Genomic DNA, 15,539 nt, shown 5'->3' on the forward strand with positions numbered 1-15,539 from the left:
TATCATTCTTCTATATGCATGTTAATTAATAAAGAATATCTCAAGTAGACAAGCAGCTCCCATTCTGAAAACGCACTGTGGACACTGAGAAATGAGGTTGGTAAGTAGGACAGAAGTACAGTCACAGGACTTGGAGGAATAAGTCTATTCAGATAATCATCTAAATACTGTGATCTATCAATTGTTGAGTAAAGACTAGTCTCATACCATAGTGCTAGTTTAGTAGTCAGTGGACTTGTGTGTGCTAATCATCACCGCCTCTGCATAGCCCAGGATCTCAGGGAAATATTTACACCATCACTGCACAGGGCAAGGAGCCAAGATACTTCACTGGCAATGGACATCTATGGGCACAGAGCTCAGGCACCTGAGGAGAATGTGACAAACCAAGAGCTGAATGCAGAGATCCTCTTCTCAGTGTTTTTTCCCCTTACGAGCTGTAGGCTTTACGTCAGGTCGAAGAAGATCCTTCAAAGTGGAAAAAAGATGAAAGAAAGGAAAAATCAGAGCTCTATGCAGCCACAAGTGGCATGGGAAAGGTGAGTAAGAAATGACTGTGTGATGAGTCATCATCATCATCATCATGGGCTTTCAGAACACACAAGAGAAGGCATTTCTAACAAAACACATTGATGCTGTACAACTCCTTACTGCAGAAAATAATAGTGACTAGATGCTGACATGGTCTCAAGGAGAGAATAAACAAATGAGTGAGACCAGAAAGTATTGTGTGCTGTTAGAACAAAATACTTTTGGAGGTCAGGAACTTGCTAATAAATTGTTGGAAAGTCAGAAAATAACCTGGGAAAGTAACTCAAAAATGTTATATCTAATTTCCTCCTATCCCCGAGGAACAGCTTTTGGTTGCTCTTGGAGATGTGATGCTGGGCTCAACAGATTTGTGGACTGACTTGGATCAGGTATGCTTATATTCTTCGGAGCTGACAGAGAGATTAGAGATGGAAAGAGGGAACCAGGAAATCTAGACAGCTGTGTTTTTCTTCTTGCAAAATGTTCCTGTCAAAATGGGCGCCAGTTCACAAAGCAAAATACTGCCACAACATTTCTCCACGAAAGATGGAAAGAGAAACCAACCCAAAGAGTCAAAGCAGTAGTAGCATCTTTGGTGTCCATGGTATGAACATGGCAAAATGATCATTGTGGATCAACCAGAAGAAAAGACTGCAACAAGAAACTTCAAAATCCCCCATGGACTTCCTGGAAGATTAGAGTTAAAAACACATACCACATTTTTGGTCATGATTTCCAGAGCCAGAAGAGCCTCAGTGAATCCCATTCTCCCACGGCCAGTACTACTGGGAGCAGTGATGGCACAGCTAAGGTTGCTTCTGGCCATAGGATCTGCCTGCTGGGCAGCGAGCCACAGGCAGCCTCAGGCTGTCTCTGCAGAAGGATTTGGCTGCAAACGTGCCAGTGCTGCAGGGAGTAACTGAAAAACCATAAAGGCCAGGCATGTTTGGCATGGGATGTCCTGTGGGAACTGCATCAATGCAGGACCTGTGGCACTGTTAGTCAGCCAAGCTCCCAGTTCTAAAGGTGCAGAAGCTGAGTCAGAAAGGGCAATGGCATCTTCCTAAGGGAATTCAGAAGAATTCAGAATTTGCCTCTGGCTTATTACTCTGTTCCCTACTCACAGTGACAGCTAAGCCATTTGTAATTCATCTTTCACTAGTGACCAATCCTTTCCACAGCTTCATACCCAGAAACCCTCATGTAAATTTTCCTCTCTTCCTTGGTTTCTTTTAAACCCCAGTGACTAATCTGCTGTCTCTTCTCCAGTCTCCTGGCTCTGGGTTGTTAGCCTGGCCCTTGTTAGCTGCCTGGTTGTTTCCTCATGCCACGCTCAAGCACAGCTGCACAATCCCCCTCTCAGCTGCAGGGGAAGAAATCCGGCAGTGCAGCCCCTGGAGAGCCCAGCCTGTCTCCTCCTTAACAAGCTGAAGCAACTTCTGCAAAATGACAGACTCCCTGGGCCGGCAGCTGAGTTCTCTGAGACAAATTTGGGACTCAGAGTGCACAGACATAATCATTACCAGAAATGCATCACCCCTCCACCCCAGTTAGTTCACCCTCATCATCAGGCATAGTCTCTCCGCCATTCCTGGCGTTCCGGGTGCAAAAACCTCGCTTTCTGTCATTCCCTCTCCACGCACTGCAATCTTTCTCTCTGAAATTGTAAATGATAACACCTGCAGGGGCTCTTGTTTGTTCATTCCCCGTATCTCTGGCTGCTCCCTGTGTGAGATATTACGCCCACGCGGAGGTATGAAATATGCTGCAGCTTGTTGGGAAACTTCTGTATGAAAGATGCAGGGAGTATAAATAATGGTGGTGCTCTGACATTCTTCATCTTGCGTCTGACAGAACGTGTTCAGCAAACTACAGGAACACGCTGAGGCTGATGGAGAAGTCATTCACGCCTTATCACTGCAGCTGAAAACAAACGAGCAGGACTGCTCCGGACATCCCATTTTCCTTTCAGCATCAGCACGCATTTATTTTCCCGAGTCATACTAGATTCATATTTACTTTAATGATTCATAAACGTCCCAGGTTCCAGAAGCTTCTAATTAACTCATCTGTTTAGCGTTGTTAACACACTTAGGGAGTGATTTATTGTACAATACCAGATCACACCAGTGTATAAATCCAGCCAATTGAATTGGCAGACAGTCCGGGTAAATATCTTCTGCTGCTGGTAGATGAGGCTCTGTCCTAAATACAGCATTAATGCTCTGCAGACTGTGGCTGAAACATTATTTCTTCTTCTATTACTGTGCACATGCAGCATGCACTGTACTTGGCAACACTGGTTATCTCCCTCTAAAGAAAAGATTTAGTGGGGTACTACGTAGGATGGAGGTTATATAGTAACCCTGTCTGAGAAAAGGGCAAATCAATAAGCCCAAAGAAGTTTTCTCCCAAGCTCCTTTTCATTTACCTCTGGCTTTCTGTGGCTCTGAAAACAAAGCTTCTCTCTCCGATACACTGCAGCAAAATGATCCTTTATTAGAAAAGTCACTCTGGGGACACCCATTCCGGAGATGTGGTCAGACCACCATTTATTACACTGATAAACAAGGGTGTGGGCCCAGCCACCACGCTTGGGGCAGAACGTGCTCAAGCTCTCACAACAGGTGAAAGCAGCCCAACAGATAACTCCACAGCAGCGTTTTATATGCTGTGCCCAGGGATGCTCCCTGCAGGGCTAAATTGTTAGAGGGACCCCAGCACTGTGTGCAGTTGGCCCAGCTGAGCTCCATCAGGGCACTGCTAGGGCCAGTGCCATCTCCTGGGGCAGCCCATGCAGCCACACCAGCTCGGACCATGAGTGCCCAAGATGGGTCAGTCCCTGCCAGCAGAGCTGGGTGCTATAGGGTAGCTTCAGCATTACTGTATTAAGAATACAAATAAGCCTTTCAGATTGGGCCTGGTGGACCTGTTTTCCTTGGAAACCTTATTTTTTTTCTCAAATCAAATTTCAAAATGGTGTGATTACCTTTGCTTGCTGCCTGGGCAGGAGCCATCCTCCAGAACTGAGGGGTGTGCTATTTACCTTGCCCGTGGAGAGCTGCAGACAAACTTTATAGCTTCTCTCCTAAGACCTCATCCCCTTTTCATTCCCAACGGCAACATCATGACTCAGTCTGTGTTAAGAAAACACGAAGGAAACACAGGCAAATGTTTTTTCAAGCTTCTTAAGGTCGGAGTCATTAGAGGACTGTTGAAGTATTATTTCTGCAGTAATTAAGTTTTTTTGTCTGCCTATAGTCTTGTATTTAAGGGTCGTGGTCCAACTGCACTGAAAGGGACTGTTGTAAGAAATTCTGGTGTATTTTCTGCCTATTTTGTAAAACAATATTTACAGTAAAGCTATTATTTTTAATTATTTTTACTCAGAATGGGATTTGGAAGTTGAACCATCTCTGATCTCAGCTCCAAACTTTACTTACAGCAATGCTTTCTGGAACTGGGTTTGGGAGGAGAAAGAAATACAAGCAACACTAAAGGAGGAATGTGAAACAAACTACATTGTGCCCAAACAAGTGAAGGAAGGCACAGGACAACTTGCAAAAGGTGATATACATGAAGGAAACATGCTGCACGAAGCACTTCCTAAGTGTTAGTAGATTTCTCCTCAGCACTCGCTATTAGAAATCACTGGAGGAGCAACACCACAATGAATGCGACTGTTTTTACTTCTTAATTGCAACTTTCATCTTGAGTAGTAACTTTCCTTGCTGTTTCAGTTTCTAGCTAGTTATCAAGGTGCATGCAGTCGCTCACCTAGAAAAATGAAAGGTCTGGTCCATCCTTAACACCAGCATATTGTGCTGGAAGCAGAGCACACTGGTATACCCCTCACGCATAGGCTCAAGGGAAGCCTGCAATTCCCATCGCCCAGGCTGGGCTCTTAATCTCCATGAAACAACTGCCCCCGCCATTTGAAAAGGTAAGAGAAAGAATCATGTTATAGTTATGTAGAGTTATACAAGTACCTTACATAATTAAGAATCTGTGCAGCAGTACAAGAGTCTCCTCATCATCAGTCAGTGTGCTGTCTCTCAGGACTCCTCCATAGCAGTGCTAAGCTGTGAAGGCGTTAGGTGCAGGTTGGAGCATCAGTTCAGCATTTTTAATTTGTATTCTTCTGATTTTAAATGGGAGAATAAAATAGAACTAACAATGAGACTAGAATAGGTCAGGCATACCAATGAAATCACATGCCCTACAAGATCTCCATTATGAACAGACATAGCAGTTCCCATGGAGTTTATAAAGTAATTTAGGCTGGCAGTGAGTAGCTGAGGTCACCTGGTCATTCTGCAAGAGTTAACTTGCGTGAAAAAGCAGCTCAACAAACAAACAATGCAAGTAAACAGCACACCAAAAACCCCATACAAAGCCCAAGAAGGACGTCTAAAAATTGTTAGTGATCACGTGAACACTCTGACAGGAATCAAGATGCTGGAGAGAATAATGGAACCTGAGGGCTCCTAAATAGTTGCATACCTCACTTCTGAAGGACAGAACAAATTATTAAGACAATAACCTGCAAATGTTGAAGATGCAATAAGAAGCAGTACCACCTCATAAAAATAAGTTTTAATATGAACAACTTGATTTCACCTACTGCAAATTGATCTCGTTCTTTGCAGAGATCAAACAATGTCCTGCACTGTTCACAAAGACGAGTTTATTCTTTCTCAGTCTTCTGCGCTGACTGCACAGCTTCCGTTTTAACCCTAATTCGCTTTCTTCTTCTTTTCTTCTTTCCATCAGGTTTCTGGCTCTCCTGTGTTTTCTTCTTCTTCTTCAGACAGCTGAGAGGATTGGGGCCACCCGCCCTTTTACGTTTTCTTCTCTTTTCACCTTCCTGCTTTGCTAGTCCTTCCTTTTCTTTAAGCTGTACGATGCTTTGTTTCTGGTGCTCTGGAACAAGCTGACTCGTCTGCAACGTTTGAACAAATGCCAAAGACTTAGGAGAAGGTTTGTCTAGCACCATAGTGTTCTGAATAATAAAGAGGAGAGGAACGCCAGCCTTCTTTTTCACTTTGTTTGCTAAATCCTGGTCCTGTAAAATTAAAACCTTCAGTCAATATTTTGGGATTAAACAGCATTTGCAATTCAAATGCACCTACTTTTAATACAAAACTCTAAAGATAAATTGCATTATGAAAAAGATAAGAAACTTAATCTAGTAGATATACCTGGCAGAGTCTTTCAGAGCAATTTACATTTAAATTTGTCTCCCTCTGATTAGCTGTACTTTGTTAGAAAATTGTTGCCTTTTTTTTGCATGCCTGCATAAGCCCACATGGATTTTTTTGAGAAGTGACATAGTTCATTCTATAACAAGACATTTAAAACTCCTGGTGTCATACGTAAGCATAATAATTCTACTCTAGGCCACTGAGTATATTGTATGTGTTACACCTACAGTCCCAACAGTAGACTAAGGAAAAAAGAACCTTGCCTATCTTATTTGTACACAAGTTCTACATACTTTTGTTATTAAAAAAGAAGAAAAATCATTTTAAACTGCACTTCTATGGCGTTTTGATACCCTGAATTCACTGATCAGACTACCATGCACAGCAGTGAGGGGCAGGAGATGCACACAGAAGCAATGTGCAAACATTCATTCCCTACTTTTCTTTTTCCTCGTTACCAGGCAGTTGGCATATTTGCTCCATTTTCTGGTACACTAAGCAACGTGCCTCTCTGGTAAAACAAACAAGTTGTTCAAATAGTGCATTGGATTCCTATGTTACAATTAGCAATTACCTTTCAGAGTGAGGAAGGCTTTACAAGACTAATTTCCACAAACCGTACACAAATCTCATAGCCAAAATTTCACTGCCCTTACGTATCAAAGGATCACACCAATTGAAATGGAGTCGCATCTGCCATGAGCATTTTTACCTGAGTAGCCACAAAGAAGTGATGAGGGTTGCCTTCCTCAATCATGGAAAGTAAACAGGCCGAGCCGCTCACAGGATCCTTGTGGTGAGAACAGCTTCGAACTTGAAAACTTTGGGCAATTAATTTTGCCCCATACAGTGCTTTCCCCAGTGATTCCAGTTCTTTCAGGATGCATCTGAAACCCCAAAGTAACAGTGATTTCTGAACAATGAAATAACCACGTTGTTTTACAATAGCAAACGGTTGACATCATGAATTATCACGCGTGAGTTAGCTGGGAATGAACGCCACGTGTTCAGGCTCTGTGAGCTGAAAACGGCATCCAGTAATCTGAAAGGAGTAACCAACCTGAACTCTTCAGCAACACTTCCTTGGTTCCAAACAAGATTAACCAGTAACAACAGTAAGTTACATTAAATGGATTTGAAAACATTTTGTATCAATGGCAATGCTAAGTCCTTACTTTTATGCACATGTACTTAACAAATAAAATTACATGAATTAGCATAAATCGATTAAACCCTACATGCAAGTTAAACTCTGCACTAGTATCTGTCACTTTGCTTTAGGTTTATGTTAGAAGCCAAATGACTCAAGCAAAAGGAGATACTCCAAATGATTAAAAATCTGGGATTTAAAGACTCTGCAACTTGCCAACTAGACAAGAAAACACAGAGCTGAAGTCCTCCTCTTAGCACAGCTGACATGGGCACAGGATGCTGTAGCAGTGCACAGTGAAGCTATCCTGGATCATAATTGGGTGAAACTCAGAAGAGAGCAGGTGATGAAACACCTACTACGTGTAGAAAGCAGTAGGAATGTATGGCCTGATCTTTAAGGCCTTTTCCAACCTGTGCGATTCTAGGATTCTGTAAATGGCCTCAACTTGCACCACGGGAGGTTTAAGTTGAATGTCAAGAAAAGCTTCTTTACGGAAAGGGTGGTTAAGCACTGGAATAGGCTCCCCAGGGAGGTGGTTGAGTCACCATCCCTGGATGTGTTTAAAAACTGTTGGGATGTGGTGCTCAGGGATATGATTTAGCAGAGCGTTGTTAGAGTGAGGGCAGTATGGTTAGGTCGTGGTTGGACTTGACGTTTAAGGTCTTTTCCAACCCGAGTGATCCTATGATTCTTGAAACACAGCTTCAAGGATACCATATTGCTGCAATTCATGGCAATTGGGTGTAACGAAATACTCTGGATCTTTTACTTTATTATCACCTGAGATGTAACTCTAAGGTGTTAAACAAAACTACTCCCCTTTCTAGATAATAAACTTTAGCCTTTGGGGAGAATCTTTATGGAGACTTGAGCCTATTCTGTTTATTTTGTTCTTTTTCTTCTGACCGGAGAGCAAGGTGTTCAGGGTGGGAAAGCCCTGGCCATGCCACAAAGGTGATTCCTCACCAACTCAGTGTGCTGACAGCATAAAAAATGAGCCTGTTCAGCCTCTCTAAGCCCAAACAGGTAAAAAATATCCACTGATGTTGATTAAATAAGGGGGGAAAAGTGACATTTAAACATGACTGGAATGCAGTAACTCCCAAACCTTCTAAAGAAAAGGGTGTGACTGGGTCAGTTCTGTAGCGGAACCGTGTTTAATTTTTATCCAACTACACAAATCTTCCTGATAACTTTCAGTACGTGCCTCCACGATGGGCAGCTTCAGGCCTCCATCACTTGATGGAACAGCACAGTACGCCATGTCCAGAAAAGCAGCCGGTTATGAAGAAAGCCCGCTTCCAGATGGAAGCTCACCGCAGCCCGATGCACGAACACCCCGCCCCATCCCACAGCCGCCACCGCCCCCCACCCACCTCCCCTCCACCCAAGCGGCGCCATCGCGTGAGGAGGGGCCGAGCAGGCGCCGGTACCGGGTGGTGCAGAGCTGCGTGGCGCCGCCCAGATAGCCGGGCAGCTGCTCGCGGATCTGGATCTTGTTGCGGAGCGCGGCTTGGCAGAACGTGCCGTCCAGCAGCACCTGGAAGGGCTCGCGGAACTGGAAGTTGTGCTTGTAGAAGCCCATGTTCTTCTTTGCGTGTTTCTGCCGCGTGATCTTCATGGCGGCGCCGCCGGAAGCCGTGCGCCGTCAGGAGGGGCGGGGCGTGCCGGGATCCCGCCCTGAGATGCCGGGACTGTGAGGCGGAGAGAAAAGTGAACTTCATTGCCATGTTTTGGGCAGGCAAAAAGGGATGGAAGGTCTCAACACCATCAGAATGATCACACAGAGTGCATCATAGAATCACAGAATGGCCTGGGTTGGAAGGACCTCAAGATCGTTGAGCTCCATACCCCACACCACAGGCATGGCCACCAACCTCCACATTTAATACCAGATCAGGCTGCCTAGGGCCACATCCAACCTGGCCTTGAACACCTCCAGGGACGGGGCATCCACAGCCTCTCTGGGCAGCCTGTGCCAGCACCTCACCACGCTCATAGTAAAGAACTTGATGATAAATAGAGACATCTGGCTCAGTGCAGGTATGGCAGGAGGCATCTTAATGCTAGGGACAACTGAATTGCAAAGAAAACATTGTGTAACCAGTAACCAGTCTGCTCTGGAGTTATTAATAAAATCACAAAATCATTAAGATTGGAAGATTGGAAGAAACCTCTATGATCATCTTGTCCAGCTGTCTACCTGTGCCCACAATGCCTACTTAAACCATGTTCTTCAGTGCCACATCTGCACAGTTCTTAAACACCTCCATGGACGGTGACTCCACCACCTCCCTGGGCAGCCTGTGCCAATATTTCTGTGAATAATTTGTTTCTAATATCCAACCTGAACCTCCCCTGGCGCGACTTGAGGTCATTACCCACTCAGTACCCACCTGCAGTCTGGTGGGCTTTTTTGTTAGCAATGGGCATGAGGAACATCTGCCTCCAGAAAGAAGGGCTACTTAGTGCTGAAAGAAACTGAAAAATAATGCAACTGATTATTATTCTTGAATTCAAAAGCTTAAATGGAAGAAGTGTTTACAGGATGAAAAGTGTGAAAAGCAGGTGATTGAGAGTAAGATATGCGTTATGGCGGTGCTGTTGGCAGTATTTTGCTTCCATTATGTCCTTCCCAGCAGCACTCAGGGAGCAGTTGCATGTGTTCATGAGTACCTTGGGCATACATGGGCACATGCCTTATGCTACAAGCTAAATTATATGCTGAATTTGTTGTTCTTTATTAACTTTGATTCATGTTGCTGACCTATTCTCACACTGGCTTGGTATCCCGGTCCCTCTAATTACATGGTTTCATGATTTAAAAAATCAGATACACTCAACCAGACTCCAGAGCAAAACCTTATTTGATTAGAGTGTATTTATTTTTTTGAAGCCTTATTATTATTATTATTTTTAAGCCGAGTTAACTGCCAAAGACAGGCAGTTATTCCTTTTTAAGAACACTTTGCCAGAACATTGCACACCAGAGGTATCGGCTAGAATGCCGAATCTGCAACGATAACAGCTGCTATTACAGAATGGAGATAAAAAGAAAAGCAAGTAAATGAGTTTGAACTAGTCATCACTTTGAACTAAATGCAAAGTAAGTTGTAATCCAGAGTTGGGTGTTAAATACCACTTTAATGAGGTATTTCTCCCCCCGTACTCAACTGGTAAATAGCATTCACAGACAAATTGTAATGCATTTAACATGGTGAAATGTGTTCAGAAGACAAAAAGGCACAACTGTGAAACCAACTTCTTCATTTTGCAGAAAACAGCATGAATGGTGTCATTCAATCTCAGAATCATTAAGGCAGGAAAAGATTCCAGGATCATCTAGTCCAGCCTTCAACCCATCCCCACCATGTCCACTAAGCCACGTGCCACATCTTCATATTTCCTGAGCACCTCTTGCATCACTTTAAGACCAAAGTGTTTATTTTATTTTATTTTATTTTATTTTATTTTATTTTATTTTATTTTATTTTATTTTATTTTATTTTATTAAATGAGTGTTTTTTGGAAGATGTAACAAACCACTTGCAGTAACAGTAGACTGCACACCAGAAGAAGCATCACTTTGGAACTGAAGATGAAGAAGAGAACGGAAGGTGCTGAAGCACAACCATTGTTAACTGACAGGAAGTGTTTTTGAAAGACATGAAACAGAATTTGAACTGTGGAACTCCTTTGAAACACAGGGCTTGGAAAGGATACTGCCCTACGGTACAGTTCTAATCTAAAACAAAAAACAACCAACAGTTCCTATTACTTTTGCAACAATGTTTATACGCTGCAGGTAAGTATTTATGGAAATAACTATATACAAATATACAGCAATTATGAAAATAAGGCATCACACTGAAGGAGAACTGGATATCCAAAGTGTGAGCAGGGCTTGTTGTTGACCTTCCCAAACCTAAGCAATGATGAATCATAGGAAACTGAGCTTCACCACTTGCACACAAAATTACTGGCACCAGGAGAGAGTTAGCCCTTTTCAGAGAAGGCCGTCTCTTGGCATAAAAGAGTTCAGTTCTTGTTTTGAGATATGAGGTAAGGCAAAAGTAGAATGAAGTAACATGAAATTGCTGTGACATGTGGATTACTTGAAGCTATAGCTGTTCTTTAGCTGTTCTGGAGCTGTTCTTTATCAAAAGAGCTTTGATGTGGGCCTAATAACAAAGATTTGCCTTAATAGCTGGCACTTGGCAAATGCTTGTAGCTTGGCAAGGAAAAGAACTCAACTCCCGATTCTCCCAGACTTGTCCTGTGTCAGACCTTTTTAATCTGAATGTGTTGCCTCTGGGCAAATGTTGTGCTGTGCTCCGTGGTTATCTGCAGTAAGTCCTAGCACCAGACATACTTAAATACAAATAAAATGAGCTGATTTACAGAAATGAAAAATGACGATAAAGAAGCACACAACAGTAAAGCAGTGTTGGAATATACCCGAAAATACTTTCCTAAGTGTATTTTAGAATTTTTCTGACGTATATGCAGGCCGCAGAAGTGTCAGCAGCATTTAATATGCTAAATTGTGTTTGTCAGAATGTTTATTATTCGTTGCTGGCTGCTCCTTTCATCACCTCGGGGCTAGTTTTGAGGTTTTGAATTTTAACCTTCATCACATACATTCATCTTTTACAGTACCTATTTTTCTATTATCTCCTGGGAACGCAGCATCTGGATTTCTAATAAACATGGCAGTGGCAACACTGGCTTTTCTTTACAGATTGGCACAAACTCAGCAGATGAGAATCATATCTGTGATAAAGCTTTCAGAACCTTTCTGGTTCTGCTGTTACTGTACTCCCCAACTGGAAATTATTTCTGGCTTGAATACCCTAACTACCCATCACAGGACATCCTGCATGAACGGTCACATAAACTGTGTGTCATAAACAGTGCACATTTTAGTGCAGAGGTTAGGATATTTGCTGTCACTACAGTCTGGTGGCTTTCATGGGTAAGAAAATGAAGACAATGGACATCTATATAAGCTTTGAAGTGACTGCTTATAGTAGCAAATATATGGAGAATGCAGAACAAAGATGTCACAGGAAACTTTAGCTTTCTTACTAGTTCTGTAAGAAACTGTAGTTCAGGAAACAATTAGTGAGATTCTTCACAGTTTCTCAAATATTATACTATATATAATATATATATTACATTACATTATATTATATTAAATATTATATAATTTCTAGGAGTGCTAAATAAAATCATACCTCAGTTAACAAAATCTTTCATCCTTCTGAATAGATACAATGATACACACCAGTTTTGCAGCATTTTTGGCTGATGGAGCTCACTAAGATGTACGTGCAAAACAAATGTTCTCATGCTGCTGTAAGTACACACAAGGGCATCCTTTGAGAGCAGCCTTTCCTCCCTGCACTGTTCATTAGGATGTGCGCTCGTTAGTTATTACCATTCTGCTCCATGTGTGACATTGCAACAGTGGTTCCTCTGCACTTGCAGAGCTCATAGATGAACCTGAGCTGAAGTGTGATAGCAAAGTGCCAGAAAAATAGCAAGCCTCTAGCACACAGAACTGGAATGTTGCACTAACTCTGTGATACCTGATATGATGGGTAGGTGGAGGGAAAGAAGGAAGTGCTGCTTTAAAGCTTGCCTCTTGTACATTAATCTGTCCATTCTCTCATTTTGAGCAGAGCATCCCTCTCTCCCTCTTCTTTCCGACAGAAAGTAAATCCATTTGTTTCCATTTGTTTCTTCATGTCTTGTTCTCCATGGAGAAGGTTATTCTATGTGTGACAGCATCTACAGCACTAAGAACCAGGAGGTGCACCAGTTGATTACAAAAATGGGGCTAAAAAAATTGACATCAAAAGCGAAATCACATGGTTAATTTCTTTCATTTTTCCTCTCAGATAAGAAATTAATTTTATGGGCCAAATTCTGATTTGTGTGAGGGAATTCTGTTGCATCAGATACTAAAAATATATTCTCAGCCTTTAGTTGATGTAATTAGAAATCAATTAATTGGGAACAGAAAAGTAGAATCTTTAAACCATGGAAATAAGTGACATATTCTCCCCATACTTGCACAGTTTTCTAACATGATACTACAGTAAGATTTTGGTTGTGCTTAGAAACTTCCAATGAATTACTGCAAATAATTATTCTCTTTGCTTGACAATGGTTGGAAAATAAATGTTGAAGAAAAAAAAAATGCAGAGAAAAAGTTGGACAATGGAAAGAAAAAAGTCCAAAGAGCAGTGCTCATAGATTTTAAATATTTCTCTCATGTGCACATGTGCCTTATTATGGCCATGCTAGCTGCTCCATATTTTAATGTAATGCTTTTACATTTATTCAAGCAAGTGCTAAAACGTTACCGGTTTAGGAGCATGGCTAAGAGCAAGTATGACCTATGAAACCTACATGCTTCATGAAAAGAAAATGAATTTTCAAAGCTCACATTCTGGCCCCATGGTTTCTTTATTGCATTTGATGTTTGTCTCCAGGGGTTTCCATGAGGTTGCTGCCCCCACCTTTACCGTTGTTCTATCACTGCTGAACCTTATTACTTTTTATTTCCTAATCCAATAAAAAGAAAAAAGAAAGAAAAAAAATCCAATAAAACCATTGCTTCACTTTGATTCTCAAGAAGAAAATTACAAAAAATTACACAGTGCATTCCAGCATCGGCACCAATAACAACTTTTAACATCCCAATTAGCCTCGTGACAATTCTCAGTACTTATAAGTTCTTAGACACAAAATGCCCATGAGATCATGTAACCTGATGTTAAATGTTCGCAGTAAGCACTGTCTGAATATTTGACTCATCAGAAGATGATTATTTATCGGTGACACAGAAACTTGTTGATGCGCATGCATATGTATTCAGAGGACTGACCTCAGTGGCTTGCATCTGGTGAAGTGATTTATGCCTGAAGATGATACCAAGTATATGAATGAACACATGCATTCTTAGGCTCATCATTCTCTATTCCAAGTTTATTTCAATAGCTGATGCTTGGATCATTGCCGGTGTTCCTTGAAGAATGTAGCATGTTAGCAGAAATTTGTCTGTCCCTCTTCTTTGGTCATGGAACTGAGAAACCATCAGTGCAAAAGGGGAACAATGACATCCTTAGATGACTCATGATCAAATAAAGGCAAAACGAATAAGGGGAACACACATCAAATGACCACTGAGGGTCATGTAATAATGCTGTACAACCTTGTGCAGGCACAGCTGGCTGAGGAAAGAAGAGTAAAGGGGATGGAGTACTATCCTTGTTTCACTTGATGAATATGTAGGTAGTAGGTGTTTCTTTTGTATTAACAAGGTGGAGTAACATTGGGCAGTATGTATGAAAAGCTTGCATGAGCAAGAAGGAGGTGTGCATGACCTGTGGAAATATTCCATCTGGCACCCAGCACAGAAATGAAACAGTCTCTCCTCTCTAAACATGTTGTGAGTGTGTTTTGGGACTGCATAGTTGTTAAATATTTAGTAACAAAGAGGGGCTGGAGAGTGCTGCCTTATTTAGCAGCAAGATAATCAGCTGCCTTATTTATCAGCCAGAGGATGTTGCATTTCCCTTAGAGCTGAAATGCAGATGTCACCAGAACAGAAATGGCAGAAAATCCAGAATTACACAGAGTTTACAAAACAGCACTGCTTCCTGGAGCTGGAGGAGGCATATGAAGTTGCCTGAACATGGTACTTGGTGCTTCTGAACATACAGGTTCCCTGCCTCTTTGGTTTCTCCCCATGCCACGGAAGACAGCAGTGAATGAGATGATGGGTGAATGCTTGGCCAGGGTCAGTGCAGGGATGAGGGGCTTTCTTGGATTGTCACTCTCCCTTATGGGGTATGAGAGTGGTGTGTGACTGAGAGGCTTGTGTTGAGACAAGAGAATAAGAAAGGAATTTCCAAAGGAGGGAAGACACCGTACCATTTAGCACGTGCAGAAATCGTGGAACGAGTTTGCACTTGAAGGTAGGGACTAAGTACAGTCTTGTGTTCACTGCAGTGCTCCCAAGTGCAAGCCTTACCTTACAAAGGAAAGATGTTAGATGCTTACCTAGCTTCTATGTGATATATTCACCTTCTAAGGGAGAGTGGGTGTGTTACATGTAATGGCGCACTGAAAAAGGGCAGCAATATATTCCTATGTGCCAGGTGCCTGTATGAAGTGGTGTTTGGAAATTTAAGCTTGAATACCTCATCTCTTCCAGAAAACAGCAGCTCTGAACTTGGGACCTCGGGAAGGGTGCAAGGTATTAAAAGGTAATTTTAAATGTCTGTTAGGATAATCTGTTGCCACCAAGCTGAGGAGGTTATTTTAATGCAAACAGTTTCTTTTTGCAGATAACTAAATGTTGTTTTAAGTGATTACAGCTATTAATGCAACTTTGTATTTGGGGTGCTGTTGAGTCTCAATGCAAGTACAGACTGCTATATGTGTATCCTAAGTGATTCTTTTGTATTCCTGCGCACTTTGTGATAATGAAATAAAGGTATTCATTATACTTGGAAATATTTGGAATTGCTTAGAGGGTAGGGAGAAAAAACACAGAATTCAGACACAACTCATTAACCAGGTGGTAACAAGTCATTGCAGGTTGGCTGATCTCTGGAACTATTCATGTGAATGGTCTT

General features: G+C 42.0%; 1 protein-coding gene across 1 annotated transcript; it reads right to left on the reverse strand.

The window, feature by feature from the left end:
• Positions 1-2,495: 2,495 nt before the first annotated feature.
• On the reverse strand, positions 2,496-8,545 carry UTP23 (UTP23 small subunit processome component). Its single transcript, XM_072329014.1, has 3 exons — positions 8,322-8,545; positions 6,448-6,622; positions 2,496-5,596 (listed from the first exon to the last, which is right to left on the reverse strand). Exons 1-3 carry the CDS (start codon positions 8,507-8,509, stop codon positions 5,219-5,221), a joined length of 741 nt encoding a protein of 246 aa, XP_072185115.1. The 5' UTR covers positions 8,510-8,545; the 3' UTR covers positions 2,496-5,218.
• Positions 8,546-15,539: the final 6,994 nt, after the last annotated feature.

Source organism: Excalfactoria chinensis, chromosome 2 (assembly GCF_039878825.1).
Source record: "Excalfactoria chinensis isolate bCotChi1 chromosome 2, bCotChi1.hap2, whole genome shotgun sequence".
In the NCBI taxonomy this organism is placed as follows: Eukaryota; Metazoa; Chordata; class Aves; order Galliformes; family Phasianidae; genus Excalfactoria; species Excalfactoria chinensis.

Excerpts from the sequence above, each read along its gene's own strand:
- UTP23 (XM_072329014.1), bottom strand. The coding sequence starts at position 8,509 with ATGAAGATCACGCGGCAGAAACACGCAAAGAAGAACATGGGCTTCTAC. Across the intron at positions 6,623-8,321 it reads ACGCAGCTCTGCACCACCCG|ATGCATCCTGAAAGAACTGG; the intron begins GTACCGGCGCCT and ends TTGGGGTTTCAG. Across the intron at positions 5,597-6,447 it reads ACTTCTTTGTGGCTACTCAG|GACCAGGATTTAGCAAACAA; the intron begins GTAAAAATGCTC and ends TTAATTTTACAG.